Raw genomic sequence first — 25,130 nt, 5'->3', positions numbered from 1 at the left:
GTTTGGTCACTGAGACCTATGGAGTACAGTGACAAGGATGGATCAATCTGAGACTTTGTTTCCAGTGACCAGATCCCTGAAAAGGTCTTCAGGCTAAAAGAGAACTTGGGGTTGCATTAAATCCAACTCCATTGAGCAATGTGGGTGGTGGGAAGAGTGGATTTTTCTTCCTCATTCTCTTAAATCTGTGTCAAATGCTCAGACATGGTTATGACAGAAGTGACTCATTAGATATCAGGTCTATATTGACCCTGATTGTCTCAGCAATTCGTCAAAGATGAAAGAAGGATGTGATAAATTGCATTTTATTTTCTTCCTGTTTGAACTTACTTGTAGTTCTTGAAAGAGACAGGGCTCCTGATTCAACATCAGCAGTGGAACTGGAACAGCTACCAGTGTCTAAACTGCCTTTGAATGCATATTTGGAAGCAAGAGGTTTAGGAAAATCTCTAGATTGTCCTTTCTCTCTTTCTCACTTTTTTTTTTTTTTTTCTTTTCTCTTCTTCATTCAGTTCTAACCTCTTTCAGACAAGACTTAAAGTACTTTGATATTAGCTATTTGTATGACAAGTGCAGCTCCAAACCATGACAAACTATCTCTTGACAAAGTTAATCATATTTTTGAAGTCATTAAATAGAATGATAAAAGAGTTATCTATTTGAAGCATGTTAGAGTTTAAGAAACTTACACACTTTTAAGGGGTTTATACAATTATAAACATTAATTATATGATTTAAAAAAGAATATAAAATAACACAGACTGTTTATGAGGCTTTGCCATGTTCTAGTTACAATTAAATTACAGTGGAAAAAAATAAATTTGTTAATTAAGATTATTTTCTTTTAATTTGGAAACATTTGCTCTAGATTGAATTTGACCTAGCTGCATAAAGCCTGGCCCTTGGTACTTAATATTAAACAGTCAAGTAAACATTTGAAGAAGGACAATGAGACTTACTGAAGGCTAATGAAGGCTTACATTGTTTATCTTGACATGTGTAAGTTTAGAAGAGAATTCTAACCAGATTTTTAATGATTCGTTCGTTTACATGTAATTTTATTTTACAGGAGTTGAAGGTATTGTGATCCCCAGAAAGCAAAGAAATTTTTACTCAGCCGTTGCAGAAAATGAAGATATTTCTAAATTACTTGTGCTCCTCTCTTCATCTGTGAATTCTATAAGAGAAGCAGCTAGTAAAGTTCTGCAGGACTTTCAGAAATATAAGGAGCTCTGGACAGAAGATAGAGATGCCAAAATTCAGGCAAGTTTAATGATGATCACCTACATGACTGTTCTTCATTAATCTTACCTTTCAAAATCAGAAAACATCAAGGAAAAATATGTAGAAAACACATTAATAGCTGTAATTCTGTCTTCTTAAGAGTAGTATATTTCCTTAGCAGAAGTAATAGTATACTACCTGATTTTTGTGGTGGGGTTTGGCTTTTTCTTCTTCTGTGCCATTCTAGAAACTGATAAACTGGTCCTAGTTTTGCTAATTACTTTAATTTTCGTTTGATGAACTCTGAATTTTAGGCCACAAGGAATTACCCCAGTCTGACATGATGTATATCAAAACCCAAAGAAATTCCCATAGCATCGGTGCTGATGATTGTGCACTTTTCTCCATGGAAAGCATTTACTTTTAGTTTAGTACATATTTTTATTCACCACCCTTCCTGTAGTTAGTTTGGGAGGTGAGCTCTGCGTTTTCTATTCCACATAACATCCTCTATTCAATTCTTGGTTGTTTGAACTCTCAAGTATGCTAAAAAAAATTAGCATCTACTGCAGCAACAAAAAGTCAGTTCCAGGAATTGGAGGTCTCTGGGACTTCTGCTTCAGAATATTTCACACTGTTCTTCTAACAATAGAGTTTTAATTGTGACTTTAAATTCAGAGGCTCAGTAGAAGAAAGTTGGTTTCTGTAACTACTTTATATGTAGAGCTGAGAATTTACTGTTAGTCTAATTAAAATTTTAATATAATCAAATAAATATTATTAGTTTGATCTAGTTACTACTGAAGAAAAGGATACTGCTGCAGAGAAAGCCTCAATAACAATGCAGTTAAGTTTTATACACACATGCTGTAGTTTCTACATTCTTTCTTTAGTGCTATGATAACCCTTTCAATGCCTGTCTGGGTACTCTCAGACAGAAGAATAGAAGCAGGAAACAGCTTTCAGTGTTTATTACTTGCTCACAAATGTAGCTACATTGAATATAGCTCTTGTGTAACATATCTAAAATAGAGCTTTTCAGAAACCCAAAACCTTTCATGACTTGAGTTCTGCTCACGGAACTACTTAGAGAGTGTTTTTTATTGTGATTGTTTTGCACATAACTGGGCTAATAGTGTAACCTCTCTGTGTGTATTTTTTTGATCTCTCTTTCATCCCCTATTCTCACAAAACCAGTAGACACTTAACATGTTTTGGATATCTGTTTCTCTATTAAATTTGATTGGAATTTCCCAACAAGGTTGGGAGTTACTGACAGAGAAATTGATAAACATGAATGCCTCATCACATGCATTTTACAATGTGTTAGTAAGGCTACAGAAGGCTAAAACCAGATATAATATTGGTATATATTTTCAGTAATTCCCAAATAACTGTTGCTGCTTGTTTTACCAAAAGTATGAAAAAGGGCATTTGTTGATTGACACACAGGAATTTTTTGCTACTTGTCCATCTCTGACTGATATTAAAGAACAAATACTTTACTATGCTGCATTTGAGGAAGAGACAAAAGATTTAAACCCTACTATTCTACTTGGTCCAATTGAATTGCATACAGGTATGACATTTTCATCTGTTTGTATGTGCAGTGTTATTTTGTTCGTTATCTGAAATAAATGCTTACAATATGAATAGAATTACTGAAGAGACCTCCCTGACTGGTCAGCCAGGGGTCACTCAGACCCTTCTAAGAAATCTGACTTGAAAAAACTCTCCATTCCCACTGCCTTTTGAAATTAGATTCTGTCATGGCTGTGAAGTTGTTGTGGAGACTTGCAACGGAGCTAATGAATGTGTATTGACACTGATTTGATCATCCCTGGCACTCCTCTTTGGCACCAGGTCAGCTAGTGATTATAAAGAGCATTGGAAACATAAATCACCTTCTTTGCTATTGGCACAAGACTAGCACATAGCTGCATTAGCTTCTTTTTTGCTATCAATGTTTGTTTCAGCAGGAGATATGGCTGCTCAGCCATTCCCATGTTCAACGTCCACAGCTCTCAGAATATTCTGTGTTTTCTTGTCCAGCTCTAGTTTTAAAGGTGGAGTAGCTGTCACCAAGACCTAGTGTTGAAACGTCTTCCCTGACATAGCATGTGTTCCTCAGTTCTATAGAGTACTGTGCCTCAGTACCTGGCTTTCTGTGACCCTAACAATGTGGCACTCATTGATCATGTATTCTGAAGAAAAATATGGTATGGAAAAATGTATTCTCTTCAAACAACTGCTTGCTGAAGAATTAAGCTGTTTGTGCTATGGCAGAGAAGCAAGGATTTCAATGGCACTTATCCCTCCTACCTCACAGATTATTATGTAGCTAACGTGTCTTCTCTGGATCCATGTCACTGTTCTTTGTTTTTTTCTACTTTCTGTGGCAGACGTTATCATGGTTGTTATCTAGGGACAAGTAGTAAATGTATCCCTTTGCAAATACCGGTGTGGTCATGTTTCTAATGAGCAACCCCCATCTTCTGAGAGATTAGATTGATTAGATTAAGAAATTACCTCTGTGCAATTTGACTTCCTCTTATGTCACAGAAGACAGAAGCTGCACACTTTGACTAGAGTTCATTTCAGGATCCAGCTGGTGTGCTATCCCTAGCTTTCTTTCAGTGAATATGCAAAAATGTCACACTCCTGACTGCATATCCTCATCCACTTACTGAATGCACCTTCTTATTAATGTAACCACTCTGGAGCTGATTAATTCACTATAAAGGTCTTGCTGTATATTATTTTATCCAAAAGAATATAGTTTTTGTTGATGGCCATATTACTCCCTCATCTGCGACCACTGCATCAGAGGGAGCCAAATACTCTATGTTCAGAATAAGGATATTAAATTGTTTTATGATCTGGGGAAGCAGGTATTTTTCTCAGATTCAATTTAGGTTTGGAAATTGGTTTATTATAATGCACATATTCCACCTTCTGGACAGGACAGAATAATTTTCTTGAATTACCCCAGCCTCCAGGAATCAGATTTTTTAATGCTAATAGCCACATTATCAAAGGAGAAGCTACAGGATGTTTCAAAAAGATGGACCTAATTCCAAAGTTTGGCTTGCAAATGGCTGAGGCCAGGGGCTGTTTGTGCACTCGACAGGCATCTAGCAGTAATAATTTGAAACTCTGTGCCCTACCCTTTCAAGTGGTAAGAATTTCATTCATGGACAGTTCATGGTTGCAGAGATAATAGTGATTTCAAATTGGGTGCATCTTTTTGAAACACCCTGTATATCTGCTGCAAAATTTGTTTTGTGAATAGAAAGGTTATTTGCTGCTAGTATGTTTCAGTTTGTTTCACCAAAGTACAAAATGCTACTTATTAAAATCCTAATTTATTCTGATAATAAGCTAGAGTGCCAATGATCGGCTTTTCTGTGTCTTCCCTGTTGGTTTGTGTTTATATATAAACTGCACATGATATGATGTGACACCTTACAGTTTTAGTTGTGAAGTATTCCAAATCCCCGTATTGAAATCCCCAGGTACCATTTCCTCAATGGTTATAAACTATTTAAACATCACTGATCTTCATACATTTGGTTAAGATATACCAAAAGTATTCTCTGAGAATCTACATTAATATGAAGACCTTATCTTCTTTATTCATCTTCTCTACATGTTCTATTAGATAAATTTACCAGTATGCTTTACAGATATCATGATATACAATTAAACAACATTTAAATAAGTTGAAATTATTTTGTAACTTTTAAAATGCAGTACTTGGATTGCCTGCCTGCTTTTCCTAATTGCTTTTAAAGAACCATATGTGACGATATGGAGGGTTTTTCACAGAAGAAGAAAAAAAAAAGTAGATTGAATTTTTCATTTATTAATTTTTTGTTAATCAGCACCACTGAAAATAGCTTTAGCAACTGAAGCCAAAGCCTGGAAGATGCTCCTCTGCCAGTATATGAATGAGCAATATAAAAAGAAAATGACAGACATGATGTCATTCATAAGTGAACATTTAAAGAAATTAGCTCGACCTCTGCGTGACTTAGATGATGTCAGATTTGCAATGGAAGCTTTATCTGCCATACGTGATAAGAGAATCGAAATGGATATGACTCTGGGACCTATTGAAGTAAGATGACTTTTAATTTTTTATCTTGATAAAAGTGTTATTATATGATAGGAGTCATAAGATGAACTGAGACCCCAAACAGTTTACTGTCCTGAAGGATCTAGGCTGAAGATGGGAAATAAAGCAATATTTTTGTTGTTATTTTTATTATAAATTATGGATTCATTATTAGATACTTTGCTAGATACTGTAGGAATGCAGAAAAGAAAAATAATTCTCAAATAAATTATAATATAACAACAGTCTAGGAGACAACATGCAGAATAAAGCAGATGAGAATACAAGGGAGTAATGCTCTCCCTTTTGCTGTGTGCTTTTCCATTAGCCTTAATCCTCCTTTTAACTTTTCTGTATTTATAAACAAACATCTTGATCATATAACCCCCTCTAAATATAAGCAAAATATATTCACGGATCCACACATCATTGTATGCTCTCAGAAACTTGCAGCATTCTTTTAGTTTTCCCTCTAAGAAAGAAGCTAAAAGAAGCTGATTTTTATATATACTTGGTATTGATTACCACATTCTGAAACAGTCAGCTTAATAGAACACATTTGTTTTACATTTTCATCTGCTTTTTGGAGAAGAACTTGTATTGTTCTAACACTTTCTTTCCTGAAGACTGTTCTATTAACATGATACCAGACTTTCAGTGGATTGTTGTCACTTTTTTCTAGTTTTGTGTTATGAAAGTCAGTGTTCTCTTAACAATTTATGTGGTAGTTTGTAAGCCAGGAACGGTACAGAGACTGTTTGAAGATAAATATAACCAGTTCTTTGATCCAAAAGGGGTAGATGTTAAACAAGTGAAGGAAGAGCCTGAACAATTATTTCAACATGTAAAGTAATATTCAGGTCTACTAAATGTTATTTCTTAGCTTGACTGTCTTCAGGCTGAAGCCATGGAAGTGGTAATCATTTATTCTGGAGAAGGAAGGTGCAGGAAGTATTTTTATCAATATATATAAGTACTTGATGGGGGCTAAGAAGGAAGAGAGAACCACAATATTTTCAGTGTCAGCCAGTAAAAGGACAAGAGTCAACAGGCACAAACTGAAATACAGCAAATTCAATTTAAACTGAAGAAAAATTTACTGTGCAGGTTCTTAAATGCTCAAACAAATTGCCCAGAAGGGGCTGTGGACTCTGTCTTTGAAAATATTCAAAACCTGACTGTACATGTTCCAGGGCAACCTGATTTAGGTGACCCTGCTCTGAGGAGGTTGGACTAGTCAATCTTCAGAGGCCCCTTTCAACTTCAGTGTTTCAGTCTACACCTCCCCCAGAAGCTGAATAGTAGAGAAATCTAAGTGCAGATATCTGCATGGATTAGACAACTGTGTTTATCAACCATCATAAACCACACAGAATACAAGTTGTGGGTCAAAGGAGCAGCTAACGTAATGCATACTGCTGTTTGTCTTCATTAGCAAATCTTTTTCCTACCTGTTGGGAAACTATAAAATATAAAAATCATCTTATTTTTAGATAATGGCATGTTTGTGGGAGGAGGAGGATGAAGCAGAAGATATGCAAACAAACTGCAAATGACGACAAGTGATATCTATGCAGGCATTTGATAGCTTGGCAAACATAGTAATAAGATCTTATAGGTGATATGGTAAAACATTTAGAAATGTATAGTTTAGTGTGCCTAGTTATTTAGAGTTAGGAAAAATTAATCAAAATCTACATTCAGGTGAAATGTAGATGACTGAAATAAAAATACTATTGACATATATATTTTATATTTTTTAAATAATAAATTTATTTTGTTTGTAGATTTTTTCTAGTATTTCAACCAAGATATCTTTCAAGAAATATTTTTTGCTGTTGTTACCTAGTTCTTCATCCATTATCCTTATTTAAAAAAAAAAGAAAAAAGCCCCCACAACAAACAAATATTTTTGCCTAAATTACTTGAACAGATTTTCTTTAAAATGTTTCCTACAAATTAGATCTATGTTCCTACAAATGAACTTAAAATACATAATTCCTAAGGTTTACTTTTTTTATCTAGGAAGCCTATTCCATTTTAAATAGATTTGAAATTCAAGTTACAAAAGAGGAATCAGAAGGAGTTGATTCACTCAGATATTCTTTTAATAAATTACAGAAAAGAGCTGTAAGTATATATAACTATGTTATTTTCCATTTGTCTTCATGTGCTTTTTTCAGTGTATAAATGACAGTGTGCGACCAATTGTCACTCCAATCTGTTTTCTCCTTCTTGGCCTCAGTTGCACACTATTTTCTATACCTTTGATTAGTATGTCCATTTTCTAATTTTATATAACTCTTTAGTATGTAAATATTATTGTGATTTTTAGATATGTGCTTAAAACCTGCAAGAAAATATATCTCTGCTCTTCGTACTCTCCTTCCTTTCCAGGTTTTTGTAATTTTTGTCTGATCAGGAAGATTTCTACCCTTAGATTACCTGATTTTTGAGAAGTGCATTTTCTCTCAGTGCCCTTACCCCTAAGTGGTGATTGTGTATTTACTTTTATTGCTTAGGGCAGCCTTATATCCCTCAAAAGCTCAATGTTTATTGTGTATTTTCTGTAGTGTAGAAATTTAGATGGAAATATGTAGATATCTGTTGGAACAACTAAAGTAGACTCTGTCCCACAGATTAGTTGCTCTGAAGCTCAAGAGTATATTTTACATTTGCATTTCATGTAGCTCTTGATTCTTTCTCTCAAGCTTTTAAACAAAGAATAAGTAAGTTGTTAAAGAGAAAACTGAATCATCCTTGAGGAAGAGAACCCAAGCACTTTGGGTTTTGAGACTTTTTTTGAAGGGAGAAAAGGAAGGGAATACGATTTTTCTTTTTCCTGTGTCCTTTTATTCCCCCGCCCCCTTATAATGAAACATATTCAGTTAAAGGTGGAGGGGAGATTTTATTATGTTATTAATAGTTCTGTTTGTGTGTTTCCCCACTTTTCATCTCAAAAATTGACCATATAGCACCATAAAAGGAAAAAAAAACATATTTCTCTTCAAATAATTTTTGTTCAGAATTTAAATGTTTTATTTACAATTTTTATTTATATTTAACTCAAATATCTGTTCCTGATATTTAAAGGAATAACTTTGATTTTAATATTTTTTATGTCAGATCAGAGTTCAAGATGAGTTGGTTCAAGTTCAGCCTAAATTTAAGAGTAATTTGCTAGAGTCAGTCGCAGTTTTTCAGGAGGATGTCACAAGCTTTGCCATGTCATATGAAACGGTAAATGAATTTAGCAGTTACCTGTAAGACTTGTATTTAGTTTTTTAATATTTTTGGTTTGCAGTAGTTAGGTGCCAGAATTTTATTCTGCTAAGCTACTGATGGTTTGAGACCATGGTTACTAAGCAGTCATCATGGTAGGTCAAACTTTTCAGTATGAAGAAGCAGTAGTGCACACAACTCTGAAAGGAAAGAAAATAATCACTGGATTTCAACTTGCATTGAAATCTTAATTTAGAAATTAATTTAGAAATTGTAGCACATGTTGTGGCATCTTTGCTCATACATCAGCATTAAAAAGGTGGTCTCAAGCCGCTCACTTTCAACAAAGGAACAAAATATGAAAAATGAAAGTCTTGTCCTATTCAGTTTAATTACGCTAAAGAATTTTAAATGTCATAAAAGTTATCTTTTCTTAGATTTACCATGTTAAGTATTGCATTGCCAAGATAGATAACCTTATTGGATTTTGACTACCAAAAAATATGCATTTTTTTATGACCTGTGAATATACAGTGGCCTTCAGTCACTTTCAGAACTAATATTCAATTTTTGTTACTGCTTGTTTGAAAGGAAGGACCTATGGTTCCAAGTATTCCACCTCAGGAAGCCAGTAATAGGCTACAGATCTTTCAGGTAAGAAAATAAACTGTTGAGTTTCCAAATAATTAAAATTAGAACTGCTATTGCTTAGCAAAACTAGTTTAGAAAAAGACACATTTTACAAGCTTTGGTAAATGTGTATTGGTGGATGTTCTGGGTAGTATAGTGTTAACTATACTTCAGTTTCTATTAGGCAATGTTTTCCTAAATGTAGAAGGATTGATTTGATTGATTGATTGATTGATTGATTGATGTGTAACCTTGCATTATGTGAGCAGAAATTATTGACTTGAAGTAATAAAAGAAGTAGAAGAGGAAAGAGTCAAGTACATGAACTGAATAATGACTGAAAAGAAGCTGGGTTACATATCATTCGCATTAGCTAATACTTTCATCTTTTAAAGTTCATATTTTCCATTAGATAATTGTCTTTGAAATTTATATTTGTTTGTTATGAATCTTAGTTCATGGGTCCATAACCAGGTTTTAATATTTTTTAAATCCTTCTTCCTTTCTCTGCAAGTTACAGTAGCTTGAAGATTTTTTCAATAAGACTTTTGTCAGTGTCTTCATATTATGTAGATTGTAAAAAGTAAATTCAAACTTTATGAAAAGCACTAACAGAAGGTGCTTAAACTTCCTAATGCATCAAATACATATTGAAAATGGAGTGATTTTGGTCGAATTGACTGTATTTATTATTTTGCCAAAAGAATGCTTTGTAGTTGTGGATAGTAATACCAAAATCATTCTTCTTTCCAATTTTTAATGGTGATCATAGCCTTTGGACAACAGTTATACTTTGAAAGCAATTGTATTTTTTAGTACTCTTAAGTGTTTTTCTCAGACTGTAGATTTTTTTCTCAGTGATGTGGAATTAATTTCACATCCCATTTTTATAAAATGCTTCTTCAAATTACTGCTTCTGTTTTCACTATTTAAATTCAATATATGTATTTGAGTGTTATATTACATGAGAACTTCTCAAAATTTTAGATCAAAAATATTTTCAGACAATTAAGTATGCTTCTAATAGAATTATTTCAAGACAAGTTTAGAACCGTTTCATTATTTAAATTAAAACTTGTAAAAATGTTTTCATTTTGTCTGTATGAATCCTAATTTTATCAGGCTAACTTTGATGAGCTGTGGAGAAAGTTTATCACATACTCATCTGGTGAGCAGTTGTTTGGATTGCCTGTCACAGACTATGCAGTTTTGCAAAAGATCAGGTAACTGTGGAAATACAGCTGTCTTACATGTTTATTAAGTATGTTAGAAAGGCTTACAGTACATCAAAGAGGAAACTATTAAAATATGGAAGGTTTCCATTTCCTTAAATTAAAAAAAAAAAATCAACGAACATTTTAGAGGTTTAATGAATTTTCCAGTAAAGAATAGTTGTATTTATAATAGTAACAGAACCATACCAGATTATTTTACTGCATGTAAATACCATATAAAGGAGTAGAATATCATGTGCTAGAAATATATATATGCTTATATATAAGTAGATGAATATAGTATTATATATTCAGATATGGTACAAAGAGGAAAAAAAGGAAAGGTCAGTGTATCATCATATATGAAAGATATAACTAGGACTTTTATGAAAGCTTAAATTTTTGGAGCATCTGTACAAATGAGAATCAGAGTCTGAAGTTTCTCAACCAGCTGTTTCAATGGTTTGATCATGATTCATACCAGATGAGGATCTGACCCTTTCTGGCTGTTTTTAGGTTATCATTTTAGTTCACTGAGTGCTCCTAAAGTAAATTGACTCATTGTCTCCACTTGCCATGCTTTGCTTTGCATTGCAGAGCCAGTGCAGAGTACATAAGCTAGGTTCCTTTTGGATGAATGGAAGTTTTATAGAACTAGAGTAAAGCAAAACTTCCCCAAAATATGTTTAGTGTAAATATTAGGTCCTTAGCACCATCTGCTCTTTTTGTGGATTTTATTAGTGAAGTCTTCCTTTCTTTATTAAGAAACATAATCTAATTGATATACCTCAGTCATTTGTAGTTATATTCATATACCATGTATTTAATTATTGTGAGATAGATATCCAAATAGCTAATTGAAATCACCATTTTGATTTTTCTTTTTCCCCCTCAGGAAGGAGTTAGGCTTTCTTCAGAAACTGTATGGATTATATGATACTGTAATAAACAATATCAATGGTTATTATGAGATACTTTGGACAGATGTAGATATTGAAAAAATTAATGCTGAACTTCTGGAATTTCAAAACAGGTGTGCTCATAATATGAATTATAACTGATGTGCAATGCATTAGGTAACGTCAGTAAAGCTATTTGTTTTATTTAAATAAAACCTTCCATGAATGAGGTTATCATAAAGTGATAAGATTCTTCAAGGAAGAGTGGAATAACACTGCGCTTTATCAGTCTTTACCAATAGTTTTGATAATTGAAGGGCATACAGTCATTTGAAGCATTGATCTCCTTAGCTAAAACCAACCAAGACATTAGGAGAGCTTGTAAAAGGTAAGTTCTTAAACTAGGATTAGCCCATTGATCTTAAGTCCTGAATAAAAGAATAACATTCGTGAGTCTTTTAGAATATTTTTTTCATTTTTTTAAAAAAACATTTCTGTCATTTCAAATATATTAACAATGCTGAGTGTCTTAAATAGTGTGGGTTTGTGAAAAAGTCAAGAACATTGCAGTAATACTGAAAGCTTAAAATGGTTTTGACACTGTTGAGAGGATGAGATCTATAATTAGTTTGTTTCAGAAGTATTTTCTGACGTTTTAATTTTACTCTATTTTTAGTTTTTTTCAAAAGCACATATATTATTTTTGGGAAGAAATAGAACACGTAAGACAAGGATCATTTCATAAGCGAGTAACTGCATCATTGACTTCAGTCCCCAGCTCTCCTGCTACCTAAGAGAGTCCTGTTATAAGCTTGACAAGCTCCATTCTAAAACAAATCCAGCTTTCCTGGTACTTTTTTTTTCACTCCTAGTCCTCCTTTTAGAACAATATTCCAGAATTTTTCATTATTAATCTCCAAAATAAAGGCAGGACTAATTGATGTACATCTGTACTTGTGCCAGTATTTGGTACTTTAGAGTACAACTATACTGCAATTATAGAGCAGTGCAGGCCTATTTAAACACCTTTAAATCAATCTTAGATAATGTTAAAATCTAATTGCTAAAATACAGAGCTCCACGAGAGTTAAATTCTATTACTCTCTGAAATTGACATTTGTTTAAGGTAGTTCAAGTAGAAGTATATAAAAGGGCAATTACTTTTGTAAATGCAGTAAAGAAAAAAAACCTTCAGGATAAATAGTTTGTTCTTAGGCTGTTAAGTATACATCCCACCTACTTAGCCATCATTTCCTTCCATTCTCCATTTGTCAACATATTTTACCTCTTGGCATTACATTGGCAGTTTTTCATGGCTTATCACACTGGTGATAAGGTAAACCAAAAATAGTATAATAACTACAAAGAGTGGATCTTTACTACAGAATGTGGCAATTTTTTCTTGATTTTTGTTTGTTTGTTTGTTTGTTTGTTTTTGTTTTTTGTTATTGGCTTCTAGTCCAAGACATCATGATAGTCTAGTAAAACCACATTTTTTCTGAAGGTTAACTGTTATGTCAAACATGTCATTAGGCACAAAACTGGTAAGTGAAGAATTTCAACAGTTTTGAAGTTGCACTTTTGACAGTCAGAGTTGAAGGCTGGATCTTAGATTTACATTATTTCTGAATTTCTAAGTGGGAAATGTTAACCAGAGACTACAGATGTCTCAAGGAAATGTGTACCAAACATTACATTTATTTCCCAAATTTGAGGCTATGTATACTGTTAGAATTTTAGAGATTAAGAGTCTCTCAGTGAAGCAAATTGTTGACAGACACCTAATTAGCAGCATCTTGTCTTTGTGTAAAACAGTATCTCCTGGTTCATGAGACTCAGTAATGGTAACAGGGCTCCCAGTTCTGGAACCTGGAGCATGGCATTCAAAATCTGCCTCTTAGCTGTATGTGATTCCTGTGTCCCAAATCCCTGAACCTGACATTAACTCTTTACTAATGAGTGAAAAGCATGGCTGCAAACAGAGAAACGTATAAAGTATTCAGATGTCTTGCCTGGTTTTCTAAGGAAAAAGGTGATCTGTGATGTCACTGTCTTGACCATGTCTGTGCTCCTCTTTTTTAGCAATCTTTTTTCATATCTTGGCTAGTTTAAACTTTCAAAAAGGCAAATTTTAAGTTTTATAGAAGTCAAAACTACACAATAATCCACAAACAGACGCAAAATACTTTTTCCCCTCAGGGAAAGGCAGGCAGGTATTAAACATTGTTTGACAGCAACCAGGGATCTAATCAGCATGAATGTACTGGCAACCACATGGGACCACCATAGCTCTAAACCAGACACAGGCTGTCGTATTGTACCTGATGCAGAAAATATGAAATTATATCAGTGGGAAATAGGGAGATAAGTGACAAAGAATGCAAACCCAAGGGAAATATGATCCAGGCTTTATTAGTTTTCCTGCTAAGGAGATACTTTATCATTTACATTAGGACATTCCTGTGGTGGGTCAGCTGCTTAATTCTTTGCATTTAGGCTCTGTAAATTGTGGTCAAAGAGGTGACTATTCATTTAGCTGTTTTACTGAGGGTTTTTTTTTCCACGTTATAGGTATATAATTTTCATTTTCCGAGTGAATAGTTTCAGGGCTACTAGCCAAAGTCAAGGAGAAGGTGGTAATATCTTTCTAGTTTTCACATCTATATGTGAAGTGGCATGCTAATACATACCATATGTATTACTGGTATTGTAAACTGAAGTAAATATTGTACTTGTACAAGGATTACATATGTGAAATTTAACTAATTTTATTTTCATTTTTTATTTGCCAATACAAAGCTTGTGGTGATAAGCAGTAGATAAGCTATGTTTTAATGCAAAATGCAATGTTTATGCTTATTTGCAAAGAGCATTATCAGTGGTTAAATTTTTAAATATTTGATTTGTTAGTAGGGCATTTGCTTTAGTTATTCCTAAAAAGGTCGACTAATTGACACAAATTGGAATTTCACATAGAAAATGTTGCCCTCAGTACAAGCTGCTTCATACCTCCTTGCCTGTTTTTAAAAGGTTTAAACAATTCCTATTTTGACAAAAGAGGCCTTTACTACTGTATCTGTTTAACTGAACTGCAGGTGTCGTAGACTTCCTAAAGGACTTCAACACTGGCAAGCGTTTTTAGATCTCAAGAAAAAAATTGATGATTTTAGTGAGTGTTGTCCTTTGTTGGAAATGATGACTGACAAAGCAATGAAGCCAAGACACTGGGATCGTATTGCTGAAACAACAGGACATAAATTTGATGTAGAATCTGATTCTTTTTGTCTTCGAAACATCATGGAAGCACCAATTCTTCAAAATAAAGACGATATTGAGGTAGGTACATACATTTCCCCCCCTCACCCCTTGTTCATTTTATGTTGTCAGCAAAAATAATATGATTACATATAAAATTATCACCTTTTAAAAAGATATTTTTTTACTTCATGAAAGCCCTTGACTCTCCATCAGACCACACTAGTTTAAAATAATTTCTATTTTTTTGGAAGTTCTTATCCATATGAACAAAGACAGAGGTTGCAGCTGGAATCTTTGGACACTTATTTCTAGATAATTTCTTTCCATTTTTCATGGCCTTGTTTTGAAAAAAAAAAAAAGAAAAACCAAAACCAAGCAGAATTTCAAATTGTCACGGTCACCTAATTTTTTAACTCTGTGGTTACTTTAAAGATTTGTAGATAAATCAGAAATTTTAGATGAGGCTCCATGCTTATTAATATTTAATATGAATACTTTTCTAGATTTTTATGGCCTCTTCTGAACCACACAATTTCAAAAGTTTTCCCACATAATCTGAAAAATCTTTCAACGGAGTTTTCAGGTTTTATAGGGTAAATATGCATGCAAAAGCTATTGTTATATTCATACTTGATGTATATGGAAGCATTCCAAGCTGATCTGCTTAATTTTGAATTAAGCTCTGATTTGAATAGAATGTTGGACTTGATGACCTTTCCAAACGAAGGGTTGAAATGTGATAAGATTGAGAGTACATCTAGTGTTGAGTCTACATTGTTACCCTAAGCCTTGTAGAAATGATGATGCAGGAATCTTGTTATGCAGAAATAACAAAATGTCAAGCTACAGAAATGGTATATCCATGCATTTCCAAGTGTGCACTTCTCAGTTATCCATACATGTAATTTGAGTGAGTAAAATTAGTATTTGTCTGACACATTTCTGTACTATTTTATAAAATTGTCTATGTTGTTTTTAATACTCTGTTACTAGATGTGTAATATTAGGATTTTTTTTTTTTTTTTCTGAAGAATTAAGATTCTAAATGGCTCTTTCTTTACAGGATATATGCATATCTGCTACAAAGGAAAAGGATATAGAAGCCAAACTTTCTCAAATAGCTGACACATGGGGAAACCAAACTCTGAGCTTTTCACAATTCAAAGCAAGAGGAGAGTTAATGTTAAAGGGAAACGAATCAGCAGAAATTGTAGCATTGATGGAGGACAGTTTAATGGTTCTTGGCTCTTTACTGAGCAATAGGTACTTTTAAATGCATTATTTTAAGGAACACACTGAAATAGGAACTGTACTATTGTTAGGCTAAATCAGCAGTAAATTTGAATGGGATATTATTTTTTTAATGAAAAATAATGTTACATTGTCTAATGAAAAACTTCCTCAAGTGCAAGACTTTCATCTACTAGTAGCAGACTACTGTCTTGGTATATTTGAATGTAATCAAACTGGTAGAGACTTTCCACAAGATTCTTCTTGTTGTAAGTGAAACTAGTGTTATTTGTGTGGTATGTGTGTGTATTTGTGGTGTGTGTTTGTTGTGTTTTTTTTTTTTTTAACTATTGTATTTAGTTATTTTATAATAGCTTTTTAAAAAATTAAATTATTTCTTCTTCCCTTTCTTTTTCTAGATACAATGCACCATTTAAAAAGGACATTCAGAGCTGGGTTTCTAAGCTAAGCAACTCTACAGAAATAATTGAAGAATGGCTCATTGTGCAGAACCTCTGGGTTTATCTTGAAGCTGTTTTTGTAGGGGGAGATATTGCAAAACAGTTACCCCAGGTAAACTTTACAGTGCTTGCTTGTCATTGTTTATTAAAAGCTATCTGTGTAAGAATTTCCAACAGATTATGCTGTCAAAGTACTTATATTTTTTCTATCTATAGGAAGCAAAGCGTTTCCAGAATATTGACAAATCATGGCTAAGAATAATGCAACGAGCTCGTGAAAACCCAAATGTAATTACCTGCTGTGTCGGTGATGAGACTATGGAGCAACTTCTCCCTCACTTACATGAACAATTGGAAGTATGCCAGAAATCACTCACAGGGTATGAATGATTTTGTTTTTAATGCATTATTATTTTGTAAATATATTGTATGAATTATTAATAGTGTTTCAGTCTGAATTTCACTCTTATGTAGAAAAAAATGGAGACCTGAAATATTCTAATAAAAATCTTCTTCAATTTTAAAGATACTTAGAGAAGAAAAGACTAGTGTTTCCTAGATTCTTTTTTGTTTCCGATCCTGTCCTTCTTGAAATTCTTGGACAAGCAAGTGATTCTCATACAATTCAGGTACAAACTTAATGATTCTTTTTCTGCTTATAGCAACAAAAAATAGAATATGGAAGACCATTTAATAAATTAAAATGTAACCATTTTCTCCTTACAAACTTTGCTTAAGAAAAAAAAAATGATTTATTGCTCTTTAGTCTTTAACAAAATATGAAATGGATATCTGTAATTAAAAAAAAATATTCAGAATCCAGAACAGTAGAATATGATTGCATCAAGTGACTTCCTGGTTGTTCCTTTCACAACTAAACTAACAAAAAGGTCCCTGTGAGACTTCCCTGCTTTGCATACTGCAAAATTCATCCAGCCAGTCTAGATTGTCACTGAGGGTTGACTGAGGTAAGATAGTTGAGCTCACACTATAGCTGATCTCTGTTCTGCTGGACTACCTCTGGAAACTGAAAAAAAACAGCAAATTGAGATAAAATCATTAACAACTATTGCTGTAATTATCACCTACAAATAGCCTGAAATTCATCTATAGGCTTAGATGAACCTTTGCAGGGTAATCTTATTTGAAGTTTTTTTTCTGTTTGCTGGTGTTATATATTTACGTTAAACGATTTCTAAATATTCCTTACAGCCACATCTGCCTTCCATATCTGACAATATAAATGAAGCAGAGTTTCACCAAAAGGATTATGATCGCATACTGGCAGTCATATCAAGAGAAGGAGAAAGAATTCCAGTAATTCTCTGACTTTTTTTTTTTAAATAATAATTGATCACATAAGCATATATTAAATGAAATTATTGTTAATTAAAAATGAACATTTCAAGGAGTGGTGTAACAAAACCATAAGATGTTAAGACATTTAATGAAGATGAAATACATTTCTAGTGTGTTTACTGAAATTAAACCTGCAGTTGTCTTGAACAGAAATTTAGTAACTATTTAGTAACTAATGTTCTTGAACAGAAGTTTGGTAACTATGTTTTATTTTGTACCTTTTACTTTTATTCATTTTTCAGTTGGACACTCCAGTGATTGCAAAAGGACCAGTGGAACTTTGGTTGCAGGATTTATTGCGTGTGCAGCAGATGTCATTGCATGGCATAATTAGGGCAGCATATTACCAAATTAGTGACCCAGGATATAATTTGCTGGATTTTCTTAATCAATTCCCAGCACAGGTGAGATAACAGGATGTGAATTTGTGTGTGCAGTCTGGATGTGTGAGGGGGAAGATGGGATGTGAAAAGCATACAGGATTGTCTATATGATGAAGTTTTCATGGAGCAAATAAGGATATGGATCTACTCAGTAGAAGGCAATCCTTCTTGACTTCAACTTTGGTACCCTATTTTATAGTATAATATTTTTCTTGTAATCTACTTTAAAATGACTGTTTTTTCTCTTGGAGAATGTAGAGCATGTATTTTCTGTGATGGATATTGAACCCTTTTCAGATGCAAATAACATTTCTTGTGCAGATTGATTTATCTTTCATAATTTAAGATCAGAAGAGCTATGATTATGATTATTTATCTCTTCATTTACAAGATTTACCTCATAGTTCATCTATTTGTCACTATGGTAATGCAGTCCCAATAGACGCCTATTTTGAAGGATTCTAGTTTGCCTAGAGACTCCTTCATCTTACTGATAATTCATGAATTTCATTAACAAGTAAAGAATTCTTTCCTATGCTGTATGAATTTTGACTGTAATTTACAGTGCTGAGTGTAATTATTTTTATAGAAATTCTGCAAATATTAAAACTGGCCCATGCCTTGCTAATTTAAAAAAAAATAGTGCACACATATTTATGTGAATTATCTTACAGCTGTATTTATGATGTAATTATCTTGGAAGTATTAGAAAGTCCACTACATTTTTTAAACAGATAAGGACTGTTTGTCCAGTTTGCATAGCAGACATTTTGAAGTGACTTTACTACATTCTGCAAAGATGTTCTTTCCTATGTATTGCTAATCCATATGTTTGTATGTTCGAAGAATTATTTGTGTTAGAAGGGGCTGGTGGGGTTGAGAAGAAGAAGACAATGATCCTTGGCCAAGAAATTTAAAGTGAAGAGAAAGAAAACCTCTGTTACAGGACAGAGAAGATAGTGGGGAAAATACTGACAAATATTTGAAATATTTTCATTCCTTCAAACTGCCTTTTTCCTGTCTCAGAAGCTTCTGTTACAGGCAGCATGAAAAAGTCATATCGAAAGATTTCTTTTTTTTTTCCTCTGACTAATGGGTTATTCTAAAATAAATTTGTTTTAGACTCTACTAACGATAGCCTAATGCTTCTAAGATGGTGTGCTATTTCCTGCTACACAATCTCTGTATCTGTGAACTTACTACAGATATAGGGAGACAGAAATGTAGAAAGAGTCACTTAATCAAATTTTTAGGTCTTGATGCTTTGTCAAAGCAGAAATACTGGGGGAGGAAAGGTATTCGTACAGTTCTTATATATCCTGTTATGTCATAGGTGTGCCTGATATTGTAAATCAAAATCAATATGAGACTGTAGTTTACCCGCAACATCCTATACCTCTCTAGATTTATTTGGAAGCAAAATAACATGTAGGTCAATGTTCTCTAAGCTGTACTCCCATCATGACAGCATGTTAGAAAGATAGCAATCCATCCCATGGTCAGTAGGAATGCACAGCATTTTTTTTTTTAGTGTTCTTTAATTAGCTACAAATTTGCAATGGGAAATTTTCAGAATTATTTTCCCCACAATTTAAGTCCAACTTATCTTTGTGATATTGGAGTACACTATGGGATTGTAAGTGAAACGGAGAATTATCCTTGCTTTGTATGTATCTCAGTATGTGACAAATTTTCATAAAATTTTAAAAATGTTTTCTCGGGAGTTTCCAGTACCATGGCAGAGCAAATTAACTTGGGCACAGTATCCTGGTGATAGAGCATCATGCTAGATTTAGTGATGATTTGGGACTCTGTAGAGCATGATTTATTGTTTCTCTTACACCTAATGCTTATATAATAAGGCTAATGTTCAACAAGTGATTCTTGTATATTTCTTTCACATATTAAATTTGTAGGTTGGATTACTGGGAATTCAAATGTTGTGGACACATGATTCAGAAGAAGCTCTACAGAATGCTAAAGAGGATAAAAAAATCATGCAAGCAACCAATGGGAGATTTCTGGAGATTCTGAATATGTTGATCAGCCAGACCACGCACGATCTTTCCAAATTTGAGAGAGTGAAATTTGAAACACTTATTACCATTCATGTGCATCAGCGTGATATTTTTGATGATTTGGTAAAGTACAAATTTTGATTTCTGACAATTAAAAGTATTTTCTTTTATAATAATTTACTTACATATGGTAGCTACAGTTACACATGTGTATGCATGTGTTTGTAAGACAGAGATGTCCATAATCTCATCCTAGTAAAAACAGTACATTTTTGCTTGAAGTAGAATAAAATCCATCAGTTCTGTCATCTAAATATTTGCTCCAGATTTTTACACTTTGAATATTTCAATTTTCCACTTCTTCCTACAGAATTGTTTTGATAGACAAAAATCTCTTAGCCTGACCTTTCTTTGAAAAACTTTTGTATTACTCTTACTTGCATAACTAAAAGTTGAGTCTGCTGAGGGTGCTGGAACTTTGTCATAACAGATAATTTCCTCACGGAAATTATCTTCACTTTAGCTCCACCCCTTCTAGAGTTGCAGCAATGATTGCAACATCTTCCGTATCTCCTAGTTTCTTCTTTCTGTCTCTGTCACTGCCTTAGAGAGCAGGCTACTGGGATTCTCTTTCTGGTTCCTAAGGAGAATACATAGATGAACAAAAAACCCTACTAAATGAACAGATACAGCCAATCTTATACCTTAACGTTTTAGACTATGCTGAATTGTTTACATTGCTTCATCCTTTGAGGAATGCCATCCCATTTCTCACATATTTTTACTGTTGATGGCAGAGCTTATTGGATTTCTACACAATTGCCTTCCATGCTTCAGCCAGATCCTTCCTTCATCATGCCATTTGTTCTAATGTGTTTGGTGGATTTAACAGTGTGTTATTTGCTAATTTCATTCAGAGGGTGAGCTGCACTACTAAAGCAATATAAAATTTATTTGGTTAACACAGGTGCAATGATCAGGTTAAGTCATCAGAACATTTTTTCAGTATCAGTTTAGCATACATCTGGAGACAAAATGTGATGTTTATATGTATTTCATTTTACTTACATAGGAACTTTAGTAATCATTTATTATTCTCATACAAATAAGCATTTTATCACAGCTATCAAAGACAATAAATGTAGGTGCTCAGTTATAACATATACATTTATTTACTCTCTTTCAAGGTAAAAATGCACATCAAATCACCGACTGATTTTGAATGGTTAAAGCAGTCGAGATTCTATTTTAATGAAGATTTAGATCAAGTTATAGTATCCATTACAGATGTTAATTTTGTTTACCAAAATGAATTTCTGGGTTGCACTGATCGTCTGGTTATAACGCCTCTTACAGACAGGTTAGAAAAACAATTATGCATAATGAATACTTCATATATGTTGTGTTTATTTAACATGTATTTTCATGGTACATTCTGAACTAAGTCTTGTGTGGGCTAGGTCATTCATGGAAATCTCATACATTTGCTTAATCCTACTCTTTTAGAAAAGATAGACTCTCACTAATTTGTACACTTAATAATTCCTATGAAATTTTTAATGTTTCTCAGTCTTAAAAAAAAAAAAATAGTGAAAGAAATGAACTGGTTTAAGGTTATATAGTAATGCACAGTTTAGCAATATTTCTATGCTGAAGAAAAGATGAGATGAAATATTTCAAATTCTGTAATAAGCGGTTCTATAAAGATTCTGAGGCTACCAATGTCTTTGAAAGACTAAGACAACCAGTCAGTGTCTGGACTTCTATTAGTGCTGGGAAACAGTTTAGATTTTTCCATAGGAATCTGGATATTGACAAAGTCCCAGGCATACGCACTCACTTGCCATTCTTCTGTAGCCAGGCAAGCAACCAGCCATTAATTTTGTTTCAAATGTGGCTTAACAATGAGAAGTATTTTTCTTCCCCCTCCCCGGAATTTCTTGGCTTTTTTTTTTCCCCAAAAAATTCTTCCTCCATTGATTTCTTTCTTGAGATGCCACTTTTGACCAAATGAGAAAATAGAAGGCCAAAATATACTTTACTTGTAAAAAGATCCCTTCAAGAATTGAAAATAACTCTTCCAACCTACAATCATTCACTTTGCTACCTATGTGGAATGTATGTACAGCTTTTTGAACACTTTTATTTCTTCAGCAGAGGCAAGACTGCTATTGTGAAAATATGGAAAATTTAATACATTTCTGCAGTGAACTGTACTGCACTCAACAAGTTTTTTTGATGCAAAATGTTAAATTCTACCCCAATTTTTGCCTTGACCCAAATAGAACTGTAGAAGTGAAACCTTTATGTCACTTTCAAATTTCTTATTGGTTATAAAGCATCAAGGTCCCTGCAGTGCAAGTTTAGCATAATATATTATAGTGATTCAAGCTAAACTATAGGAACTAGTTAGTTATTAAACTCTGTTCAAATATGGATTAAAACCAGAAATACTTTAGTTAGAAGTGCTTTCAGAGATTTGGCAGTGAAGAACTTTGCTTCTGTACCTTACCATGGATGAAAATTTTAACTAAGACTTGTGTATAACTAACCCACTAATCTAAACTTTTTAAGATGAAAAAAAAATAAAGCTTAGGAGTATTTTTCTTAGAACTGTGAAGATTTTTTTACCCATAATTGTGGAAGGGGCCATGTATCCTTATTCTTTCACACTTGAGTACTTAGACAAAGGTAGACCTAACTTAATGAAATGTATACAGATTAAGATACTGTGGAATATGATGATGTGGCAGAATTCAACCCCAGAATCTGCTCTTTATGGCTGTAAAAAGAGTTAATGACAATTAAATTCCTTTATGTCGTATGCATTAATTTTTAGCTTATCTAATATTCACAGTTTCTAACAAACTAGATTAACACCAGATAGTTTTTTGCTTTTCTAGATAATGTTTAAATGCTATATTTTTGGACTTTTACCACTCTGAACTTCTTACATTTACAGAAATCAATAGAACTGCTTTATGAAGAAGTAAAGTTTCAACATAAAAGCTGTAGAATCTATCACGTAATTCACTGTTATATATATACACATGTATATCTTTCATATGATTTAATAAATTAATATGAATTATTGTTTATAGGTGCTATATAACTTTAGCGCAGGCTTTGGGAATGAACATGGGAGGAGCTCCAGCAGGACCAGCTGGAACTGGTAAAACAGAAACGACGAAAGACATGGGAAAGGCTCTGGGAAAATATGTAGTAGTCTTTAATTGCTCTGACCAAATGGACTTCAGAGGTTTGGGCAGGATTTTCAAAGGTAAGACTTCCTCATGTAGGACAGAAGAGACCTCCACAGGTCATTTAGCAGGTGCAGTTGGAGAAAGTTGCTTAGGACCTTATTCACTTTGGGATTTGAGTATCTCCAATGCTGGACATTCCACAACGCTTCTGGGCCCCTGTTCATGTGTTTGACCATCCTCATGGTAATAGTTTTTTTATACTTCCATTGACTTGGAATTTCCCACATTGAAAACTGGGTTCATTGTCTCTTCTTCCACTGCACCTCGAAGAAGAGCCTGGCTCCAATTTTTCAGTGCCTCCTATTAGGTAGTTATGGACGGCAATAGACGTTCCCTTGAGCTTTCTCTTCAGTCTCAAAAAATCGTATTCTTCCAGCCTCTTCCTCTGTGTCATGTCCTTCAGTCACTGACCATCATGACAACCATCTGCTGAACTCACACAAATGTATCAATGTCTCTCCTCTCTTGGTAAGACCCAAACTGGACACAGTACTCCAGCTGCTATCTCACAAGTGCAGAGTAGACACAAACAATGATTTTTCTCAACCTGCTGACTACACTCTTGTCCAAGATGCAGCTGGCTTCTTTTGCTACAAGGGCATAGTTCTGATTCATGCTCAGTTAGTCGTTAAGCAGGACATGAGGTCATTTTCTACAAAAGTGTTTTGTGGCCAGTCAGCACTGAGCCTGTACTGCTGCATGGAGTTATTCTGTTCTAGATAAAGGACTTGAACTTCTTGAGATTTCTGTCAGTTCATATTTCAACGTTATTGTACTCTATGTATTGAGAAACGAGGAGTGATACAAATTTGGGGCTTTTATTTTATTTTATTTTTTTTTTTAATTTTTTTTTTTTTTTTGCAACTAAATGATTGTGGCATGAAAGTGCCTAAAGCTGTGGCTTTATAATCATATTTCCCCTTTGAAAGTCAAACTGTTCAAATTTAAAAAAAATTTTGAGTACATGACAGAATCCACTACCTACTTAACTTCAATGTAATTTGGAAAAAATATGCAGCTACAAATTTTCTCATAAAAAGTTGCTAAAGGAGCAATTCTCTTAGTTGCCACCAAGTAACATGTATAATGTTACTTTTCAAAACTTAAATTAGGCAACTGTGAAATTAATCCTTTATTAAAATATTGTTGTTATTAATATAGTGCTTTTTCAGTCTTCCCCTTTTCGTAGACAAGTTTACACAGAGCATTGTCCACTCTTTGCATGTTATTAATATTCTTTACCATTACATGAAAAACTGGTAGTTTAGTGTGAATTTAAAATGATAATGCTTATTCATAGAAATATATGCTCTAAGATAAATATTTTATATCTCATGAGATTCAGAGTTTTATTTAAATCCCTAGTTAGTGAAAAAATAATTTCTATCTTCGTGATTTATAAGAGGCAGGTAAAAAGTAATCTAAAAGCATTGTGAAGGCTGGGAGACCCAAATGAAAATAAAGAACTTCAGTGTTGGGGTTTTGGTGGGTTTTTTTGTTTATTTGGGTTTTTTTTAGATTATCAATACTTTTTTTTTTTTTTCAAATAATTGAATTGTCACTGTACAATAAAAGGCTACATTCACAGAAAGATCTAGAAGAAAGATCTGCCAAATGCCCCAAGATACTGAAATATTTTTTCTGATTTTGTTTCACTTTTAAGCATATTTTAATAAATCAGCTAATATTAATTCAGATGTATGTGGAAGTAGGTGGACTGGAGGAAGATAGGCTGTGGCCACAGAGCAATAAAGAAAACTAATCTTATTTAATTATTGGAGGGAAAAGTAATCTAGTTCAGATATCTCATATATGCATGAAGAACAACAGATATGTTTTTCTGTCCTTGTTT

At 33.4% G+C, this 25,130-nt stretch overlaps 1 protein-coding gene across 1 annotated transcript in view; it reads left to right on the top strand.

Annotated features, from left to right (window-relative positions):
* Positions 1 to 25,130, top strand: part of DNAH8 (dynein axonemal heavy chain 8) — a 134,833-nt gene that overhangs the window by 29,989 nt on the left and 79,714 nt on the right. The window contains exons 21-38 of the mRNA XM_082048935.1: positions 1,070 to 1,263; positions 2,677 to 2,803; positions 5,109 to 5,344; positions 7,367 to 7,471; positions 8,468 to 8,581; positions 9,155 to 9,217; positions 10,316 to 10,416; positions 11,303 to 11,440; positions 14,402 to 14,642; positions 15,628 to 15,827; positions 16,214 to 16,367; positions 16,472 to 16,635; positions 16,782 to 16,884; positions 17,468 to 17,572; positions 17,857 to 18,018; positions 19,914 to 20,138; positions 21,203 to 21,375; positions 23,117 to 23,295. Coding sequence (XP_081905061.1) covers positions 1,070 to 1,263; positions 2,677 to 2,803; positions 5,109 to 5,344; positions 7,367 to 7,471; positions 8,468 to 8,581; positions 9,155 to 9,217; positions 10,316 to 10,416; positions 11,303 to 11,440; positions 14,402 to 14,642; positions 15,628 to 15,827; positions 16,214 to 16,367; positions 16,472 to 16,635; positions 16,782 to 16,884; positions 17,468 to 17,572; positions 17,857 to 18,018; positions 19,914 to 20,138; positions 21,203 to 21,375; positions 23,117 to 23,295 — 2,784 coding nt within the window. The remainder of the gene's footprint in view (positions 1 to 1,069; positions 1,264 to 2,676; positions 2,804 to 5,108; positions 5,345 to 7,366; positions 7,472 to 8,467; positions 8,582 to 9,154; positions 9,218 to 10,315; positions 10,417 to 11,302; positions 11,441 to 14,401; positions 14,643 to 15,627; positions 15,828 to 16,213; positions 16,368 to 16,471; positions 16,636 to 16,781; positions 16,885 to 17,467; positions 17,573 to 17,856; positions 18,019 to 19,913; positions 20,139 to 21,202; positions 21,376 to 23,116; positions 23,296 to 25,130) is intronic.

This window comes from Streptopelia decaocto (genome assembly GCF_964273445.1).
Source record: "Streptopelia decaocto genome assembly, chromosome: 3".
Classification (NCBI taxonomy): domain Eukaryota; kingdom Metazoa; phylum Chordata; class Aves; order Columbiformes; family Columbidae; genus Streptopelia; species Streptopelia decaocto.
This window is presented reverse-complemented; position numbering and strand designations above follow the sequence as displayed.